General features: G+C 35.7%; 1 protein-coding gene across 1 annotated transcript in view; it reads right to left on the bottom strand.

Moving 5' to 3' along the window:
- LOC132126674 (inactive N-acetylated-alpha-linked acidic dipeptidase-like protein 2) overlaps positions 1-23,577 on the bottom strand; it is a 254,781-nt gene that overhangs the window by 19,917 nt on the left and 211,287 nt on the right. Inside the window, exon 11 of the mRNA XM_059538097.1 lies at positions 12,742-12,837. Coding sequence (XP_059394080.1) covers positions 12,742-12,837 — 96 coding nt within the window. The remainder of the gene's footprint in view (positions 1-12,741; positions 12,838-23,577) is intronic.

Genomic DNA, 23,577 nt, shown 5'->3' with positions numbered 1-23,577 from the left:
ATCACAAAAATATTCCATTCCATTATTAAAGTCACTACAAAACCACAGATAACACCTAAATATATTTGTTTTATGTTTGGTAAAACCAACAGTTAAGCGAAACCTGATTGGCACACACACGTTTTTGTCCATTGGCCCAATTTTGCTCTGCATGTAAACAATTCCTCAGGAATTACGACAGCTAATTCAGTCTGCACATTTTGACATCAAACCCCAATGAGTCCACATTTTTATAAGCATGCTCATTTTTGATAGTTATCAGCACTTTCCTATTTACATTCAGCTGTTATTTTTAGCATTAAGCCTTTTTGTCCTTTGTAATCTCTTGTGGCATTTACAAAGACTGTCAGTGTGTATTTGTGTGAGCGAGCATACGTGCACACCCTTGTTTTTCAATCTTCAGCTTGCCTTTTGCTCTAGGACATATTGGTACTGCAGGGCTTTGCAGGGGAATATATTTGTGTACATTAGAGACAGGCGGGAGCAGTAGAGGCAGGGGATTATTGACAGCAGAGGGCTCCCTCTGAGCGCCTCAGCCTGACTGATGAATGGCTGAACACTGATTCACAGCACAGAGACAGGCCTGTGTCTGATCTCAAAACCAGACTGAAGGGTGTTTGTTTGTTTGTTAATACTCGGGGCGAGTATTAACAAAGAGGTCAGGCATGTTGTGATTTGGAAGTGCACATGTATTGTGGGATTTACCCATCAGATCTGACAGACTAGAAGATAAATTATTCTGTTGCAGGGTTGAGTTAGTTAAGAACTATTATTTTTGCATACAAAGGGTCTAATAAAAATCGAATCAAAAGTGGTGTGTTGTTTTGGACATCTGTAATCTGCTGGAAGATCTACATTATCTTTAATAGCACCAGACTCTAATGAATGCCAGGAAATTATATCATTTAGGGTCTCAAAAAGTATTCAAAATAATGCTTATAAAGTCAATAGATTTAAAACTAAAAAAATATGAGTCCTGTGAATATTATTATTATTATTTTTTAAGAATGCCATTAAATATTCATACCATCCAAATCAGTTTGGTTGATCTGCGTGAATAAATCCTTGTAAACTGAAGCACTTTACTAGCTAATTATTTCACTGCTCAACTAACTTAAATGCAGTGATTATTTAATATGTATGTTTTTAATGTCTATATTCTGAAGTTCACGTATGAGTGTAGTATAAGTTGTGCTCAGCAATGTTTTGTACAAGCATTTGGAGAAATGGGCAACTTGTAAGACTTCCAAAAATATCATCATAACATTATTACAGAACCTCATGACATTTTTGTTATATGTAGACACAACAATACATGATAAAACTAATTTATATAATATATATATATAATATATATATAATATATATACGGTTATATATATATATATATATATTTGCACTTTCATTTAAACTAAAATGTTGTTTTCTTCAACTAAAACTAAAATTAATATACAAAAACCGTCTGAACAAAGAGCCAGCATGACAGATGCTTCTTATAAAATAACTGATTCAATGATCCTCACAATTCAAGCAGCTTTTAAAGATTTGCACAGCAATGAAGCACTAAAACTCAGAGCTGACCACATGGCATTTAATGAATCAATGCCTTAATGACCACTGTCAGTCAAATTTATTCCTGCAATATGTACGGGAAGACAAATCTCTCGTCAAGTGGCCTTCTGCTTCTGTCATTAAGCTTCCAGATGGTACCGTGTGTCAAGAGTTAACAGTGAATGAAGAAAAAAAAAAAAACAACAACTAAATATGCAGGTAGAAAAGGTCTCGTGAACATAAAAGATGTTTTGTTTGTGGTGTGAGCGTATTGTCTTGGAATGCATACCAGTTATTCAACAGATACTTGCATTATTGTGTATTATGGGTCTTAGGGGCTTATGTGACAACTGATTTACATTATATTAAATTCTCAATGAGCGACATGACCGTCAAGCTGTAAACAGAGAAAGCATGTTTGTGTTGAGTCTGTTGTACTGGTGGGTCATTCATCCATGTTGTTGTGCATGAATTCAGCCATTAGACCTTCTGTTTTTGCTAGGAACTGACAGATTATGAAAATTGTCAACTATGAATTGAAGCCCTGTGATTTTATATGTAAATGGGTAATTAGAGGGCATTGAAAAGGAGCTTAAGTAATGTTTTATTCAGCCAGGCAAAATTTCAACAAACGAACAATGATGTTCTCTACTAAAAAAGTGTAGCAATGACCAGCAGAAAATGGGAAAACCATTCAGCAAAAAGAGGAATGTGTGAATGTACGCGTGTTTATTGAACAGTAAACTGCGGAGAGATTAATTCATGACAAACATCTGCCAGATGCTGAAACCAATTATGCTTCCTGCTTTAGCAAAGTTTCATTTCAGCTTAGAAGCTTGCAATTTTCCCATTCTGCAAGCATATTTAGTATTATTAAAAGCTAATTATAGTGCCGCATATGTTGAACAGAGTTCTGTGTTTGGATTCAAAGACAAAGAATGGACTTTACTGTTAATAATTGTTTATTTCAAACCAGATTAACAAATTTCTACAGATTTATATGACATAAAAATTATATACCATTATTTAAACTTAAATCATTATATTCATCAATATATTTCAAAATGTTATATAATTAGACTGTGTATAATTATGTATAATTAATTTGTAATATGTAAATTGGTTAATGATAACTTCCCTTGGTGAAAAACTGTAATAAATCCCACAGGACATTTAATGTAGTTTTACAGTAAAATACTGCTAAATTTACAGTTTGTAGAAGTAACTTTTTTTTGTAATTTCAAGTGAAAAATTTAAAGTGACATTCCCAGAATTCCTTGAGTGACACTTCAGATTTGATGTTGTGTATTATATTACCTATTTTTTCTTTTCATATGTTTCTTTGTGTTACCGTTTATGTACATTAGGATTTTATGCTATCTTGTTGTTAATTAATATTTATTGCATTATTTATGTGTTGTGTGTTACCATGACATTTTTGTGTGTGTGTGTATATGTTTGTGTTTGTGTGTGTGTTTGCTTGTGCATGATGCTGTGTGCCCTGTCTATATATTACTATTTACCTCAGCTTATGGAAAAGCTACATGTAACGAACTTGAATTCTTATTCAAATTTCTCATTTTCACCTATCAGTATATTATAAAGTAATATAATAAGTAAAAAAAAAAGGAATTCAGTAGGTTGGTACTTTTGGTAAATTATACTGTAGCAGTTATACTTAGCATTTTTACTGTTAATTTAAATTAAATCTGTAAAACCTAAAATGTTGCTATTAAATTTCACTTTCAACTTTCATATATTAAGTGTTACAGTGTTTAAAATTGCTGACTGTATCAGTCTGACATTAAATCTCTCGAGTCAATGAAGGAGAGGCACATTCAAATGTGACATCTTGTACTGAAGCATTGTGAGCACACATCAATGGAATGTGATGTTAAAACAACAGTAAGAGTTTTCTAAGAATTCAAGCACTTAATGATATATCTGTGATAAATGTTTAGGTGGTTAAATGCCAGAGCTACAATTCAGCTTCGTTTGAAAGGAATTTGAAAATTAAAGAATAAAAATTAACTTTGAGGTTTCACTTATCAGAAATAAATTGATCTTAGTTTTGTGAGTTATTTTATTTTTTTTGCTTTCCAAGCAATTCTAATCTTGTTAATTTTTAATTACTGATGTTCTCAGAAACTTTGCATGCCTCAGAGCTGTGAAGACATGGAGAAACCGCGGTCCCTATGGGATACACGGATAGCACACACCCATGTCTGCATTTTAGATTTGCATTTGTTTTCTAACAACTTCATATTACATGCCATTTTGCTTCATTATAGATGCACTTAATTTTCTTTTGTGGGACTTCAAAAACACTGCAAGTTCCATTTCCAAAATGACTAACAAAGTAAAAAAAAAATAATAATAAAGAAAAAGCGACAGAATATATTTAGTGTGAAAGAACAGAGAAGTGATCGTTTGCTTCAAAGGGCTTCTGTGCTCAGAAATTATTTATACAGAATAAAAAAGTAATGCAATGCAACGTGTTTCCATTCAAAACTAAGTCAAAAAGTTCAAAATGACATTTGAAACCAAAACTATTCAGTACGAAGGTCAGGTCTGGTTTCTTGAGTTTCTACTTGTAAACAGCATTGAAACTGAACTTGATTGTCAACAGGAATAAAATTACTATGCTGACAATTGTTAGAGTCCCTCTGGCCAAAATTGTACACCAGATCTGCTGGTATTGTTTCAGTTTCTACATTTGTCTTTCTCTCTATATATATATATTGCTATTGATCTAATATATATATATATATATATATATATATATATATATATATATATATATATATATATATATATATATATATATATATATATATATATACATATTACTCCAGTGTTCAGTTCAGTGTCATGTTATCTTTGAGAAATCATTCTAATATTCTGTTTCGCTGTTCAAAAAACAATTTATTATGATTATTATTATTAATATTTAAAATAATTAATTGAGTAATTTCTTTTCAGGGTTCTTTGATGAATAGAAAGATCCAAAGATCAGCATTTATCTGAAATAGAAAGCTTTTGCAACATTATATACTATACCAGGGATAGGCAACTTCGGTCCTGGAGGGTCACTGTCCTGCAGAGTTTAGCTCCAACCCTAATAAAACACACCTGAACAAGGCAATCAGTGTTTTCAGGATTACTAGATAGATACAGGCAGGTGAGTTTTTATGAGGGCGGAAGCTAAACTCTGCAGGATAGTGGCACTCCAGGACCGGAGTTGCCTATCCCTGCACTATACCATTCAAAATCTTGAAGTTAGTATTTTTTTATATAGAAATTAATATTTTTATTTAGCAAGGATGCATTAAATTGATCAGAAGTGATGATAAAGTAATTTCTAATTTAGATTAATGCTGTTTTTCTGAACTTTCTATTCATCAAAGAAACCTGAAAAAAAATAATCTCCTTAGCTGTTCTCAACAAAATAATAATAATAATAATAATTATAAATGTTTTTTCAAATCAGGATATTAGAATGATTTCTGAAGGATCATATGACTGGAGTAATGAATCAAAAAATTCAGCTTTAAAAATCACAGGAATAAGATACATTTTAAAATGTATTCAATTAGAAAACAGTTATTTTAAATATTAACAATGTTTTACAATATTAATGCTTTTGCTGTATTTTTGATCAAATAAATGCAGGCTTGGTGAGCAGAAGTGAATTCTTTCAAAACATAAAAAATCTTACTGTTCAAAAACTTTTGAATGGTAGTTTGAATATAATTGATATCAATGTCAGTATATCACTTATAAAATTATATTAAAATAATATAAAATAATAGTATATAATATCTGTAATATAATTTTAAGGTTAGAAATACCCAACTTAATTTTAATTACATCTGCATTGCTCCATTTGGAATTTAAAATGTTTAATTCATACAAAAGGGGGAAAAAAAATATGCATTTAATATGCATGAACCTTCTTTCCATAAAGGAAATAAGGTAAAATGGGGGCAGTCAAAGCAATAACATGTTCTGAAAGGATAGGCAAACTTGTTCTCAGAAACTGCCAGGCAGGCTCCCAGTGTCGTACTGTATCATCTCGATTTTAGTTTTCAACTTTTCAGCAAAAAGGCCTCAAAAGTACAGAGGGCTTTTTAATCAGCAGCAGTGATGGATGAGCCATGAGTCTTCACCACGCTTGGGACAAACCAGTGAACACGAAGAGAACATCCAAACACTGAGTTAAGCCCAGGAGTGTCTGGGAAAATGACTTGACTTGACATCTCGTCATTTTATGTATTAGGGGGCGATAAACTCCTCCTGATATGCTTCCAGTGCTGGGGTGCAGAGGAGGTGGAGGGAACCAATCACACTCCTCGTTTGAGAAGATAACATGAAAATGTCTGCATTTTGTTAATCTGCCTCGAAAAATCAGATTTTTCCAATTGGTCAAGGTTAGCTACTGTAAAACATCCATATCAAAACATTCAAAAGTGGGATACAAACAAAAGAAGCAAATCTGGGGAAGTCCAGTAATTTGCTCTTTCATAAACATCCAACGAAGACATCGTTCGTGTTCCTAGATGGAATGATTTACACATCCAGTTCATCTACAGATAAATGAAGAGGGAAAAGCACAGCCATGTGCAAAATTTAGCCTTTGTGTGTCTAACTATTCAGACTCATCTTGACTGAGAAACCAATAAATGACTATCAGCAAAAGAAATCTAGACAGAACTGACAGAAAAAACAGATTGAAAGACTTTGTGGCTGTCTAAAAGAGAGACTGCTGTAGAGTGTTTACAGATCGACAGCGACTTAGAGTTATTAAACAGACTGATGGGAACTTCTGATTAATCTGTTGCAAATTTGTGACATACAAAATCTAAATGGCAACCCAGAAGAAACTAATTTCTTAGAGAGGTTTCAGCATAGAAACAGTTTTAAAAAGACAAATAAAAAATCTGTCATCATTACTTGTTTTTTAAAAAGCTGCTTCTTTTGCAGTTTGTGCACTTCTATATTCCGTGTTTTGATTCTTATTAAAACAAAACAAAAAATGTACGGTTTAATTTTTTCTTTCTTTTTATATACAGTATATATATATATATATATTTTACCAGGCCATGATTTAAAAGAAAATTCATTATTAAACTATAATACAAATGTGTTGTAATAGATTTTTAAAGTTAAAAATGTAGTTTCCACTGCTGCAATTACATGACAGAATGTTATTAAATATAACAAATATAACACACAGTTTTGCCCTAATGAGCCAAATAGTCTCTAATTTTATATAATAAATATAAATATAATATAAAAGATAAATAACAGTGATTTACTTCATCAACATTTCCATCACATAATGTTAATTTCCACAAAATAAGAAGCTTTTTATTTAAAACTCCACATGACCAAAAGAGCTCATACTTGAATAAACAGCAGTAACCTCTTCATGCCTTGAAACACAGAAAAAATATATTTTACAGATCATCCAGCATGCTTTTTCATAATGGCGACTGAGGGTGTACTCAACACTAAGAGTGTAACAAGGAGTCGGAGGCGTTCGGATCCATATGCAGCATTTATTAAACCAGAATGGTCATACAGGCAGAGATCAGGAATGGCGTCAGGTGTGTCAGGGATAACCAGAATCGTAACCAGAATCGTAACCAGAAACAAGCAGAGATCTGGACAGGCAGTCCAAAGGTCAAAACACAGGAATAACAAACACAGGGAAAAATGCTCGGAAATGTCAGACTGGCTAAACAAGACTTCGCAGTGAGTGAGAGTGAGTGTGCTGCTTTTATGTGTGTGTGTGTGTAAATGAGGTGCAGGTGTGGCAAGGAAATTGGCTGATGAATGAGGTGCAGGTGTGGCAGGGTGATTGTGATGCAGTGACTCATGGGTAATGTAGTTCGGGTGTGGTGCAACAGTTTGAGAGGTGCTAGTGTCCAAGTGACAACTGGTGGTGAATGGGTGGAACGGTCCTGACTGGAGTGCCCTCTACTGAAGCTCATGGGCACTCCATCTAATGATCGTGACAAAGAGTTCCGAACCTTGCCTGAGTGCCTTTCACCCCCAAAGCCTGGTTCGTTTGACTAGTGTGAGCGTTTGACTCAAACTATTATTTTCAGCAAACTTTGAATCTCAACTGAGGTTTCTTTGGTGATTTATCTCTTCTGTGGTAAATAATACAATGCCAGTTCAGAAAAGCAAATCATCACAACAGATACTTCATGAGAACCTCTGCATGGCTGACTGAGGTGTTAAGCAGTGTTAAGAATCTTTCCATTACCTCATCATCTCATCTCTTTATCATCTCTCAGTCTCTCACTCCCTGTCTCCCATCCCAGCGGACAAAAGCCACATCTGTTACACACACAGTGAGTGCAGCTATACAGGGACAGCACCGCTGAGGCTGGAGGCAGTAGACTTGAGTTGGCACATTGTCTTTCATGATTAAATCATTTCAATGAGCTTTGACATGTCCTGTGCTGCAATCTTTCCATATGTAATTCATCAACTTACGGTGCTCTTTTCTAAAGAACCAAATTATCTTCTATCTCTTTGTGTTCCCACCATTGCTATTTAAAGGACTAGTTCACACAAAAATGAAAATTGTGTCATTTGCCTGCCCTTAGGTAGCTCCAGTAGTGCCGTTCCCGATACGCATAGTATGTGGTTTGTATAACTTCGCTTCCTCCAGTCACCGTGCATATGTTTCTCCTGATTCAGATGATATATCTTTATAATAGAGAAAGCAATATTATGGATGGAGTACTGGCATTTTACCTGGAAACAACTATTTGAAATTAAGAATGTCTTGATGGATTTGTTTATTACAAACACATAACTTTTCACATCAGTAGTAGTTAATTGATGGACTGGAGTCGTGTGGATTATGTGTGGATTATTGTGATGTTTTTATCAGCTGTTTGGACTCTCATTCTGATGGCACCTATTTACTGCAGAGGATCCATTTGCGAACAAGTGATGTAATTCTACATTTCTCCAAATCAGTTCCAGCGATTAAAAAACTCATTGGCCTCATTGTGAAAACCCCCTTTTAGAAACTTTATTTTTAGGGGTCAGTGAGTAAAAGATGACAATTTTTAATTTGGGTATCCCATTAAGACTTACTAATTCCACCTTTTCCTTCCGGATCTTTTTCCTTCTCTCATTCTCCATTGTACGGCTTAATTGAAGTTCAATTTAAAATCTTTTTCTAGTCTAATTCTATAAGATACGCCAAAGCCAATAATTTCTGGGAAATTGGTGCTATCTTATCATTTCAGAACTTATATTACAAAAAAAAAAAAAAAGGAAGGAAGAGCTATCTCGGGCAATTCTTCTGCAATTCTTTATCTTCCAAATAGTGATTTCATACAAATGCATAAAGCAGATGGTCCATTTTAGCAATTAAGAACCAGGCTAAAACATTAAGAAGCAGAATGAGGTTGAGTTGTACAATGTGCAGCTGATGATCGTGTGCCACTGCATTAGCACTGATGGACTCAGAACAATGCGATCCGAACATCATGTCCAAATGAAACACCCTCACTCATTTTTCTGGAGGTCTCCGGACAGGGATCTCCTAGATGCCCTTTAACAGATGAGTTGATTCAGGGACAGAGAATATAAATTGAGATGCTTCTCAGGTTGACGTTCCCCACGGAGTCCATCAGCAGATTCCTGCTCCTTCCAGGTGCCATGTAAGCAAAGCTGGCAGAATCTTCCGTTCACCCTTCTTCCCCTGCCCGGCTAGTGTCACTCAGGCTGTCAGAGTACAATACCAAGCCTTCAGTCTTCACCACCGCTACTGTTTCCATCTGACACATAACAATGGCTGTCCTGGGATGTTCAATCACACCAGCAGCTGCTCTCAACCTCACAGCTTCCTCTCGCTGGCAGCTTGGGTTCTCTCAGGCTTCCTTCTCCACCGCCATTTCTGGCTCGCTGATTCCCAGGGCAAGCGCTGTATGGCAGGTTAATTTTGAAAGAATCTCTGGATAGCATTGGGAATCTTACTCTATTCTGAAAAACTTTACTTGAGACATTTGCAGGTAACTCATCTGTTATCCAGGCGAGTTGAATAGTGAACTGTCAAGAATAAGGTCTGATGAAGATACAGGGCTTTAATTGTTCTCACACTAGACTAAAGCTTTATTTAATGTCTCATATTTAGAAGTTTGAGCTTGGTAATGTTTTTATTTTTTAAACAAAGGGTGCATTTGTTTGATCAAAATACAGTACAAACACCTATTTTATGAAATAATATTACAATGTAAAATAAATGCTTTTTAAAGTTTTTAAGAGTGTAGAGTCTCTTCAACTTGCATAGCCAGATTTGGCATTGATTTTCACATAAAGAAAGGTAAAAAAGGGAACCACAGCAAACAATTCACAGGGCTACGATATTGCAAACAGAGTTGAAATTTTAAAAGGAGGGCAAACTACCCTGTTAAGGGAATGAGCGACTTTGGATGTAGATCTTTAAAGCAGTACTCTAGGTAGTCAGCACAGAGGCTCTGAGCTCCAGGGAGTTGGTATGCCGCATGAGGGCCCTGTTAGGGTGATGGAGTGTGTGCATACCTGCGGCTCAAATGATCGATTCCAGGCTTCCGTGCCAGGCTGAGTGGAACTGACTCAAACACACCCAACACTACTCAGCCCCTCTGTCCTCCCTGTCAACCCGGCCCAGCTGTGGTTGTAAAGGTGGGGTTGAAAAATGAGCAGAGAATGTGATAGTCTTCACTGAAAGAACTCCCAAGGCTCCTCAGCCTGCAGAAAAAGAGAGTTTGGCCCGGGCCCGAGGTCCTGCGGGACCTGGAGGCGTAAAGAAGCGTGACACCACAGATACACCAGCACTGGCCTTACAGAGGAACCTGGGGATTTCAAGTGCGCTTGTACTGCAGCTGGAGACTATCAGACAGCGGCGAGACCCAACTCTCATACCCCATCAATTCATGTCTGCCTCCACCAATTTAAACTGGCATCAGGGGGCTACTTGAGTTTAGTTTCCATATGAAATCTGGATCACCAAACTAACGACGTCCGTGGCTGTTATTTCGGAGGAACGGCATACTGGGAAAGGCCGGCAGGTGACTACAGGTCACATGACATTAAGGAAACTCTCAAGAGGCATTAGCATTCATTAATATTGGTTTTAGAGTCTCACCGAACTCGTGGCAGGCAGAAAACGGCAACCCTTACGGCATCATTACAGGGCCAATGTGACTAAGAACTCGTGCTGTTTGGAAAGTAGGGCATATTTATACAAGACGCCCTCTAGAGGATTGGGCTTGGACTGTGAGCGTGAAAGTATTGCACGTTGGAAGAATGAATCACATTTTTGTGCTTAAATTGTCAAAATTACATTGACTGAATCATGTCGACTTGTTATGTGTCTTAGTGAAGAACTGAACAAAAGTTCCTGCAGATTAAATAAATCTGCCCTGAGTTGAGAAACATTGCTTGCCAAACATTTTCTACTAACAATTTCAATAAGGTTGCATATGTTAATAGTAAGGAATATTCTAGGTTAAATGCAAGTTAAGCACAATTGACAGCATTTGTAGTATAATGTTAATTACCATCAAACATACATTTGAATCCTCTGGTTTCTTAAAACATTTGTTTTAAGTGCTACTTTGTAAATGTGACATAGTAAATTTGCATATAACTTTGCTCAGAAGTGTTTATTAAGTGATTTTATTTGTCACTGAAAAAAAAAACGTTTTTATGCCACAAATCATTAGAATATTAAGTAAAGATCACGTTCAATTAAGATATTTAGTTAATTTCCTACTGTAAATATATCAACACTTACTTTTTGATTAGTAATATGCATTGCTAAGGAATTCATTTGGACAAATTTAAAGGCAAAAGTTGTTCATTGTTACTTAATGCATTATATGATAACGATTGAATCTTACTGTAAAGTGTTATCATTTCTCTGACACCAGTGTGTCTTTGTATGCCTTTCACAGTCTATAAGATCTTAACCTTTCTGTCTTGTTTTGTTATTCAGGTAAGTTTCCCAAGCTTTCTGCCTGTTGTTCTGAGGAATATGAAATTTTGAAACCTCTAAATCAGCTCGCTGAATTCAATACCACACTAAATATTTATCTTCTCAGATTCTGCAGACGCTTTATCTAATGTTCCTGTATATACTGTTTTGAATACGTAGTTGGAGGAGACACGACAATGAATGGACACTTTGTGAGCCTTTCATCTATTCTAGCATGCGCTGTTGTCCCACAACTCTTTGTGTCATTGCCAGTGTGTCTTCAAGCGGCCTGAATAATTCATGGCGCAGAACAGTATCTCCTTGACTGTGATGAGGAACTTTAATGATGCTCATATTTCTTGTTGCCATTAATGCTGCGGCCATAACTGGCAGAGAGAGAGAGAGCGAGAGAGAGAGAAAATTGTTTATAAAATCCCCAGCCTGTTTCATCTATATTTCATAACATTTTCACAGGGTTTGTTGTTGAGTCTAAGCATGCTCGCTGTTCCTCTACAGACTGCCAGGATGGGGAACAAGCTGCCAGAAGCCAAGCAATCAGTGTCTGTGGACTAAAACACTGCAGTGGTTTCATAAATTGACCCAGGAGAGCACCGGACACTGTCACTTGACACTTGGTCAATGCATTTTTGTCCCGTCTGGAAGACACACTTTATGAAATGATGACTGGACAGGCTCATATTCCTCATCTCATTGTGAATGATGCATCATTTAGCATTACATGTTTGCCAAAGAAATAGAAAAAAGGAACACAAAATACCACAGAAACTCTTAAATTACTAAACAAATTCAAACTTTCAATGCAGGCATTTTCGAGAGAAGAGAGTTTGGAGAACACAAAATGTTCAGGTTAAAAATTCATATCTTAAAGGAATTAAAGTAGAGATGAAGAAAAGTTTTGTTTATCAGTATTAACTTGAAAAAAATAATGCAAATGATTTTGAATAAACGCTTTTGAAGTTATTTGCTTAATGTTCTCATTCCATCTGTCTCTTGAGTTATGATTTGTGTAGCTGCGCAATTAGCACTTTAAAGTTGAGCAAGAAAGAGTTCCACTCAAAATATAATCCTAGTGACAACTTTAGGCATACAACACTGCGGTGCCTGACAAACCAGCCAACAACAAACAAACAAACAAAATAATCATTATTGGACTTTTGTAGTGAAAGGAGGAGCACTCTTACCTTGGCAATAGTCTCATGGAGTTTGAAGGCTGGATCCAAGGTCTCTCTTAATAAAGACTCAGGAGGGAAAAAGGCCTCAGTGAGAAAAATAGCTCTCTAGGTTTGAAAAAAAGGAGAAAAAAACATGAAGAATGAAAAATTAAAACACACCCATGCAAGGTTGTCAACATAGGCTAGGTAAATTTAACTGTCATGATGCACATCTGAAATAGATGTATTGGAGAAGTAGATCCCTGAACATGTCTTTTAAAGTCACGTTTCCTGATTGTTTAACTCACAGATGATGTTATGCTACATCCTTTTGAAGGTCACAGTGTCCATTTTAGCACCGAAAATATATCTTTTCAAACAGCACTGACCATTTTCAGTGTGAAACGACTGAAACCTTTTCAGTCATCTTTGACTGATTTCTTTTTGGAAAGAAAACATAAAATACACATAAGGCTTTTTTGTGAAGCTCCTAAAATGCATTTATTAAATGTTACGTTTTCTAATAATATAAAGCATAGACACACACACACACACACACACACACACACACACACATATATACATGTATATATATATATAGGAAGCATTGAAATCTTAAATTTCTATCCAAGAGGTATCTGATGCAATCATAAGCTTTCCTATTGAAAAGAAAAAAAAAATTATACATTAAAAATAGTAATGTTTCCAAACTTTTGGTCTGTACTGTATATATATATATATATATATATATATATATATATATATATATAATTTTTATTTTTTTTCTTGTAAAACATTTAATTAAAAAAATAATGGATAACACCCCAGCCTCTAGTTAGTCACATGGGTGTTTTTGTCCACTACAGTGAGCATGTCATGAGCAACAATAGTCTACAAGCTGATGGCCACAATTTGTGTCTTTCTCTTTGTAGTGGCTGCACAGAGAGGCACAACAAAGACTGATTTGCATTGAAAATTAGAGGCATTACACCCGTGCCCATCTTCCCACACTGCTTTTCATCTCACTTGAGAGCGGACAGTGCTGTTTTGAAGCACGGTAGCCTCTCCAGGGGATATTACTTCACAGATTGTGCGGCAACATCAACAATACATTGGTTTGGGGTGATCTCAGACAAGTTAAATGTGAATGCAGATCATTTTCATCTGTATCCCACCACTCTGCACTAGCCTGATGAACAGAATTCATTTTCTGCACAAAGCGGGTGCTCTAATATGGGTATTCGGTTACAAGAAGACAATCAGAGGTTTTCATGCAGCTGTATGAATGGAACCCAGTGATTCTTCACAGAGAGCTGTTGCTCTTCATAGATAAACACATGGCTCTCAGAATGGTCGCCAAACCTCTAGACCTTGGCTACATGTGAATAGGGCTGTGCTTGGGTTACTGGGAATGATATCTCAGGCAGGTGAATTGGTTTCTCTTGACTGAGCAAGCAGGAAACCGCAAGGCTCACCTCGGGAAGGAAGAGTCTACAGGTTTAAATGTGATCTGACAGTCAAACCGCATCCAGCGGAGGATACTGAACACCAGGGAAACCATTTCTGTTTATTCTACAAACACAAAATGGCCTTGTTACGACTGGAGTGGCCAGTCCACAGGCAATTCTGCAACGAGCAATTAAAATTCAACAGCCGCATATTACTGTTTAGAGACAGTAATAAAATAAATAAAATGATAAAATGTAATTTGCAATACAAAATGCTTTTCTCACAAATAAGATAATAAAAATTCCTGGATATCTTTATTCAGTCATTAAACATAAGCAGCAATGAATATGTAAACAGGATCTATTTTAATCCCTAGAAAAATACCCAATCTTTATAAATAATTAGCTTAGTTTGTGCTGGATATCTTAGTTTCCTGAATTAAATCTTATTGCTTAAATTGTAAATCTTAGGTTTTTTTTTATATTATTATTATTATATATTTTTTAATTAGCATGGATGTGATTTAATTGTAGGGAATAGTCAAATTTTGGAATGGATTTTCATTGAAAATATTTTAAAAACCTTGATTTTAAGATTTTAAGTATAAACAACTTAAAACAAGTAAAATAATCACACAAAACGCTTATATTCAAGAAACAATTAATCATAATTAATCTCACCCTGGACTTGTGAATGTGTGTGTGAAGAAATAAATCAGCTCTATCATTCAGCTTGTCTTCATGTGCTGATTATACCTTATAGAAAACATTTACAGTATGTACACAACTATGACAGATGACAGAGACATTGTATTTTTATTTATTCATTTTCATAGTTTGTGAGTCGACTTGTGTAAAATTTACGCTCCTATTTAAAAGTTTGGAGATTGTAATTTTTTTTAAAGATTCATTAAATTGATCAAATGTAACAGTAAAACATTAATAATGTTGCAAAAGTGTGAAGTAAAATTTCAAAACATGTATCAAAATCACATAAGCATCACAACAGTTTTTAACATTGATAATAAGCAATGTTTCTGGAGCACCAGCTCAGCATATCAGAATGATTTCTAAAGGATCATATGAAACTGAAGACTGGAGTAATGATGCTGAAAATTCAGCTTTGCCCTCACTGATTTCATTTCTACAAATAACTATATTCAGTACAACCATTTTTACTCAGACGTAGTATCCACCATTTTATCCAGCATTTAAATGATTATGGATATGTAACAAACAACCAAAACGTGTGTACTTGTGTGCGTTTGAAAGAGAGAAATGGATAGAAAGGACTAGTTTGGCAGAAAGCAAGAGCTGAAAAAAAATAATTACTGTCTCACTGTCATGGCAAGCGGGACACACGCTGTTTATGTAAGCTGAAAAATGAGGCTTTGAATGCAGTAATCAGCGTGTGGCTGGATATCTGCCTGCTCTGAAAAGCCCAGCCCTGATGCGCGGGACAGTCTCTCCGAAAGCGTTCAGAGCTATTTGGTGTGCCATCATCTCCCAGTAACCAGAACTAATGGTGTATTGTTGGCAGGGAGCGATATGAATATTCATTGACAATGAGCGAGTGATAATAAGACACAGTAAAACGCAGTGACAGGCTGAGGGCTGACAGAGGACGATCTCAGCTGCAGTTTCGCACATCTATCACTGACTTAATTAGCCATGTACCTCTGAGGAAGCTCAGATGATGGAAGGATTTCACTGTAGAGGACACAATAGAAATGCCAGTTAGGCTATTGTACAGCTACTTCCCCAATATACTCATGCAGAAATTATTTCAGGTTGAACAAATAAAAGACCATTATATGAGCGTTGCAAGAATAAGAGGACTAAACCAAAAAAGTCAATCAAATCACTGCAGGCAACATAGCATTCACTGCTGCCAAATGCATGTGTTTGTATGTGCTTTTCACAGCAATGAAGGATAAATGGATGATCTGGCAATGCTGAATGATGAAATGCCCCTATTTGATGAGGAAAAGCACTAGATCAAACCAACAAACTGTGCTGTCTGTCACCCGCTTGGTATACTGAAACTAACAGCAAGCTGAAGTCAGTCGAAAATATCTGAACATTTGCAATTGAACAAAAACTCATCACTTATTAGCTTCATAAACATTTTAAATATCTGATTCTTAATACGTTTCAACTTTGCGATACAGATATTTGGTCTTTTTTTATCGGAACTCAGCGGAAATTATATTAGCTTCTCATAAATACTAATTAATCATAATTAATTAAAAGCTTGTTAGCACGATCACACCCAGGAGTTGTGAACGTGGGTGTGAAGAATTCTGAAATATATCAGCTCTCTTTGATTTCACTCGTCTTCACGGAAGATGTGCTGTGTTCGTGCTTTAGTGTTTTAAACAAGTGATACAACAGAAAGTAGACAAAGAAATTGAAATCATTAACTGATTCGAACTCAGAAAGCCATCAAAGAAGACTATTAACTGTTTATTATCTGATCAATACATGTGAGAGTGTAGCATTTCAAATGATTTTCTATTGGAAAAGATTAAAGAGTCTCATTATTGAATAAGCCAGAGCGGGACTTCTGATTTCCGATAAAATGGTGTTAATGTGTCAAAGTGCTACATAGAATACTTCATAAGAACAAGCTGCTAAATCAATACTTTCTCACTATTAATTGTATGCAAGTAGTGGTTTTACAGAACATACCACATCATGTACGAATTCTACTGAATCCTTTGATTTTATATTTTTAATTGAGACTTGGTGCTGTTTTCTTTGTGTTTTTTTACATACTGCTACATCATGGATGAGTGGATTTTTCTTTTCTTCGATCGAGGACTCAGTCGAGCTGAAATAGTTCTTTCTGTGAGTGACAGACACTTCCAAATTAGTCCCCGACACTAGAGATGGAGGATACACCTTTATCAGTGCAGACACTATAGTGACTCTGAACGTGGTTAATTTAATTGGCAGCCAACTCGAGGGACCAAGGACATCTGTATGGTAAAAGAATGATGTTTGACAGATGCTGGTTAAATGGTTTGCAGCTGTGTCTATTCATATAAACAAAAATGAATGCGTTAAGTTTACGAACAAGATGACCCTGGCTACACTGGATATGTAAAGGCAGAGTTAACCTGAGCACTCTCAGGAGATAGAGACTCCCACTTGGGTGCTGTGGGTTATCATTGGTATTGCCAAAACGATTAGCATCCAAAGGAGCACTTTTTTTCCCCAGCAGAAGTCCAGGCTGGAAAATGAAACAGCATCTTTGCTCTTGAAACAGGTGCTACATCTGTCTGGCTCAGTTTCTAACACCTCACGAGCTCACCAACAGGGTAACACAACCACTCGTGATCGGATTATCTTCTAACTTATATGTTTATATTCAGATCCTGTAGTTTATGCAACTTCAGTGTCAGGTTTAATATATTGTGTCATTACGTTGAGTAAGTTCTCACTTTCCAAGTACCATCTGTCAAGAAATGAAGGAGAACATATAACTTTCAGTGTGACTTATTCAACGGAATCATTTTCCAAGTACTTTATTTTCTGTCAGCTATAAGTCAAGACATGTTTATTTCTAGCACTTTCTATAATACAGATTGTGTCAAAGCAGCTTCACAGAGATAATCAGGAAATAGCCGAATCAATGATGAAAACCCAATCAGTGACTATTACAGCTATTATAGAATGATTGCAACTTAAATCTCCCAAACTAGCCTCTCAAACTTCAATGCCCTCTTTGTATGTGCTTGCTGATGGTGCCAGCAGATCACTGCAGTCATTTTTGTCAAATGGTCCCAATTTAAAAAAAGAGAAAATATGAATGGAAGGCATTTTCAGATGAGAAAATTGTAGCGTTATTGAAAGGATCGCACTGACATGAGTACTCACCTATAAAAAAGACAAAAAAATGTAATGTATATGTAATGTATATGTATGTATATATATATATATATATATATATATAAATATGTAATTTATTTCTGTGATGGAACTGGATTCTCCAGTCTTCAGTGTTACATGATTCTTCAGAAATCATTCTAATATGTTGATTATATGCTTTTAATAATAACGCAGAAATATAGCAAGTACAGATCTCTAAGTAATAATTAATTATTTCTCCATGGCAACTATTAATCTCTGTCAACTCCCATATGACTTTTTCTTAGACACTATGTAATACAGATACTAATGTATTATTGCATCCTCTTTGGTAGACAGAGTAGGCTACATATATAGATGTCATGTTGATGAGATATATACTATATCGTACTAAAGCACATGTGCATGTTACACCCAATATTTTTTACCACACAGTCACCGCCAACGGCAGAAACCAGATGGTAGGCTAAGACAAGCCTAGCATAACTGTCAGCTGTGCGCAGCGAGCTAGCTAGCAAAGGGAACTGCCATATGATTTTGAAGCGCAGAGACCCTACGGATCTACCACATCCAGCTGCTGCTGCTTCACACTGCTAATTAGATTAGTTGTGCAGACACTAATACAGCACTTCAGGCCAAGAAACTCTGTTCACAGCCAACAAACCTCTGACTTTCCAGGAAAAGAGCCAGATGGTAACCCTGGGTGGGGAAGGCTCCCAGTAAACAACTGGTGACAGATTTTTGCATGGTCAGGCAGATTTCTGAGTTAGCGATCAGTTCTGACCCTCAGCCGCAGGCATGAAGGCCATCTGCAGAGGGAGTTACATTAGCATGGGGGGAGATATACTTCCTGATCTGTCACTCTGCATTAGACTACTCTCTTTAGTGCCCTGAATCAGAGGAGGTTAATCAAAGGGTTTTGTAAAAAGAAAAAAAAAATGCTTGATTCAGGAAGACTGTCATTTCTGCTAGAATCCGTATTGCTTTAGTTTAGTTCTCAATTCTGCTTGGTCTGGTTTCAAATGTTCAATCACAACAAGGCAAAAACAAGGCTGTTTTTTGTTTGTTTGTTATTTCTCAGGCTAATAACAGAAATGCTCTAACTATGCAACAATTCTAAATAAATAAATAAATAAATTAATTAATTAAACACTTAGAAAAACAAACATGCATACAAAGAATTCACCTCTTGCTTGAGTGTTAATGTTTTTAATGATAATTAAATGTAATTAATCATAAAAGTAAAAATATGAAAACATTATATAATATTAAAATATAATGTAAAACAATTTATCAGAAAGAAGGAAATATATAAAAGATATTTAAATTTTAAAAAAGTTATACTAAATCTAAAAAAGACACAATTATTGAAAAACATAAATACAAAATATATATAAAAAAAATATCTACAAACTAAATTTAATTTAAAATGAAAGTCCGCATTAGTGTTGTTTTTGGCAGCCTGTTTTAATTTGAGTTTTAGCCTAGTCTTTGTGTGAAGCTGTCATTTTTGTTTTTATTCGTTTTAGTCACGTTCATACTCTTTTCAGTCTAGTCTAGTTTTATTCAAAACTGATGACGTCTTAGTGTAGTTTTAGTTGACAAAACCTGATGACATTTAGTCTAGTTTTAGTCAATGAAAATTGTATTTTAGTCTCTTTTTAGTAATGCCATTTTATTTAACCCAGTCAGTATAGTACAAGTACCTAATAGTACAGACAAATCCAAATTTTTCTTTTAGCCAAACCCATTTCAAACAAGGTTATCTTATTATATTATTGTTATCTTATAGATGCAAGAATACATCCATTCCAGACACGGAAGACTGTCCGATTTAAATTTACAACAATTATTTTACAAAACAAACATGTTAGAAGTACACACACACACACACACACACACACACACATTTAAATAAAATAAATAAAAACAATAAACAAAATAAATAAATAAAAATCTGCAAATTTTTCCCCCAAAGACGAACCCCGGCTGGCCGGCCATCGGTCCCTTTCTCTGTGTCAAGGCTGATGCATCCGCAAGTTCACTTGGGTGAGCGCGTTTGTGCATAGTTTGTCCAAGCCTTCTTATTTGAAGTAACTATTTTTATTGTTTAAAATAGAATAAGAATGACGGTTTTGCTGTCATGGTTCAGTATTTTAACAGTTGTTTACTGAACAAATTGCTCTTTCTTTAAATAAATTAAATTATATTCAACATTTTCTTAAGGATAAAAATCTACCTCAGCTTCTGCTCTACTATAGGGAGCACTTTTACATTACTATAAAGTTACTATTAACAACAGAGCCCAAACTTTAATTAAATTACTATTTATTTTTAACTACATTATTCAAACTCACATAAAAAAATTGCATGCAACGTAAATTAACTTTTAAATTACAGTATACAATTTCTATTTGTTGTTGAAATATAATAATTAACAAAGTCATAACTTCTTCAGGAAAATATTTATTTAAAACGTATACATTAATTAAGTCATCATTAACTGGTTAAGTATAGGCCCAATATTTCTCAAAATGTTCTTCTCTAGACTTCATTTTTCTAGCAAATAACTAGCTGTAGAGACTTATGACTTGCCTGAGGTAAATTAAATTCTACGTGACACTTTGTTTACAAGATGATTTGTTTGGTACACATGTGTACCAAACCGAAAAACCCATACTGAAAATCTTTGATACAAATATGTGTACTGTTACACCCCATTATATATATATATATATATACAGTGGGTAAAATAAGTATTTTTCTTTTATAAGACATTACCGTTTTTCTGTTATTATGTTAAATATATTTCTAAAGGTGCTGTTGACATAAAATTTTCACCAGATGTTGGTAACAACCCAAGTAATCTATATACACACAAAAAAGTACAAATAAGTTCAGAAATTAAGTTCTGTGTGATAAAATGGAATGACCCAGGGAAAAAATATTTAACAAACTTACGGAAATGTATTTAATACTTCCTACAAAAGCCTTTGTTGGTAATGACAGCTTCAAGATGCCTCCTGTATGGAGAAACTAGTCACATGCATTGCTCAGGTGTGATTTCGACCCATTCTTCCACACAAACAGTCTTTAAATCTTGAAGGTTCCATGGGCCTCTTTTTTGAACTCTAATATTTAGTTCTTTAGATTTTCTATTGGATTCAAGTAAGGTGATTGGCTGGACCATTCAAGCCATTCTATTGTTTCATCTTCATCATCATGGTAAATTGCAGCAGATTTTTATTAAGAATGTCACTGTACATTTTTCCATTCATCCTTCCTTAAATTATATTAATTTTGCCAGTGCTACACCATCATGTTTTGGGGTGATGTGTAGTGCTATTTGACCTTCAAAAATGGTGTGTATAATGGCATCCAAAGGGTACAATTTTTGTCTCATCTGACCAGACTATATTCTCCCAGTATTTCACAGGCTTGTCTAAATGTTGTTCAGCAAATTTAAACAAGCTTCAGCGTGCTTTTTCTTTAGCAATAAAGCCTTGCATGGTGGACGTGCATACAGGCCATGGTGGTTGATTGCATCACTTATTGTACTTACTTATTTATTTTTGTTAAGCAATTTTACATGCTAATTTCAGGTCTTTCTGAAGCTCTCCACAAATGGTCCTTTGCTCTTGGACAACTCTTCTGATAATTTTTTCACTCCTCTGTCAGAAATCTTGTGAGGTACACCTGGTCGTGGCCGGTTTATGGTGAAATGGTGTCCTTTCCACTTCCGGATTAATGCCCCAACAGTGCTTACAGAATTATAGAAATCCTTCTGTAACCTATATATATATATATATATATATATATATATATATACATACATACATATTAATAGCCAGAAAGAGTGAGAATGTAAAAATCCAAGGAGGATAGTACATTTTACAGGCACTGTAAGTATTGTTAGCATATGAAGCCCAAGTATGTCATTTTGATTTTGCTAGCTGGGGGAACGATGGCTCCTGGGGTGGAGGCACGTTGCAGAGAACAGAATCAAGGATGCTGGGAGCTGGATGTCACAGCACAGATCGTGTTGTTCCCAAACACACCAGCCACCCCCAGCGCTAATGCAGCCTGATGGCTTGAATGCCAGGAAAAGGTTACACTCACAGTTTAAAGCACACCAGCATTGCACTGCAAATGCTTAGCCAGGCATGTGTGCCGATGAGACAGATGTACAAGTCAGCATGCAGAAAGTGTCAACCACCACAGCGTGAGAGAAAGTGGAAATATGTACTGTACTGAAAGAGGAAAGGACCCACTCCATGTGTGAAATGCTTAACTCCTACACTGCGTTTATGAAAACAGGAAGCAGAAAAGAACAACTTGAAGTGGATCTAACCACCAACATTGTGGTGAGGAAGTATAAAGATATATCATAAAGTCATTGAGATGCAAGATGCGTTCAGATAAAGTTCAAGAGCAATGAAAATGATGCAATTTACAAGGCATGCTTCCTTAGTGTTTATTTTAAAGGAAGAGAGAGCTCGTTGCTCCTGGGATACGCTTGCATGTGCCATCCGAAAGGGTATAACAGATAAAGCACAGACATCAGGGCCGTGACAGATGGAACGCAATATTGATGCCGCCTGTGAAGGAGTCCTGGGGTTTGACCGTGCTGCTGTGTGGAAGATCATTTTACACGTCAGGAAGCAGTTCCTCACATATCATAACGAGGCAATGAGGTTGCAGGGGAATGACGTGACAGTCTGTGCTGAACCAGAAGATTCAACATTAAAGTGTATGAAAGTATTAGGAGCGCAGTTTCAAAGGTTTCTGGAATGCATGCTAACTGCAGACGGATGCCAAAGTCAATCCTATTTGAATTTTAAAATTCACTGTTGGTTTGGATCTGTCAAGTTAAAAGCAACAATTGTACCACTGGCCAATACTTAAAGGGATAGTTCACCCAAAAAACAAAATTATGTCATTAATAACTCACCCTCATGTCGTTCCAAACCAGTAAGACCTCCATTTATCTTGGGAACACAGTTTAAGATATTTTAGATTTAGTCCGAGAGCTCTCAGTCCCTCCATTGAAGCTGTGTGTACGGTCTACTGTCCATGTCCAGAAAGGTAAGAAAAACATCATCAAAGTAGTCCATGTGACATCAGAGGGTCAGTTAGAATTTTTTGAAGCATCGAAAACACATTTTGGTCCAAAAATAGCAAAAACTACGACTTTATTCAGCATTGTCTTCTCTTCCGTGTCCGTTGTGAGAGAGTTCAAAACAAAGCAGTTTGTCATATCCGGTTCGCGAACGAATCATTCGATGTAACCGGATCTTTTTGAACCAGTTCACCAAATCGAACTGAAACATTTTAAAAGGTTCGCATCTCCAATACTCATTAATCCACAAATGACTTAAGCTGTTAACTTTTTACATTTGGCTGACACTCCCTCTGAGTTAAAACAAACCAATATCCCGGAGTAATTAATTTACTCAAACAGTACACTGACTGAACTGCTATGAAGAGAGAGATGAACACCGAGCCGAGCCAGATAATGACTCGTTCACGAGTCAAGAACCGGTTG

Source organism: Carassius carassius, chromosome 44 (assembly GCF_963082965.1).
Source record: "Carassius carassius chromosome 44, fCarCar2.1, whole genome shotgun sequence".
NCBI classification, from domain to species: Eukaryota; Metazoa; Chordata; class Actinopteri; order Cypriniformes; family Cyprinidae; genus Carassius; species Carassius carassius.
The sequence above is the reverse complement of the archived record's forward strand: the minus strand, read 5'-3'. Positions and strand labels throughout refer to the sequence as shown.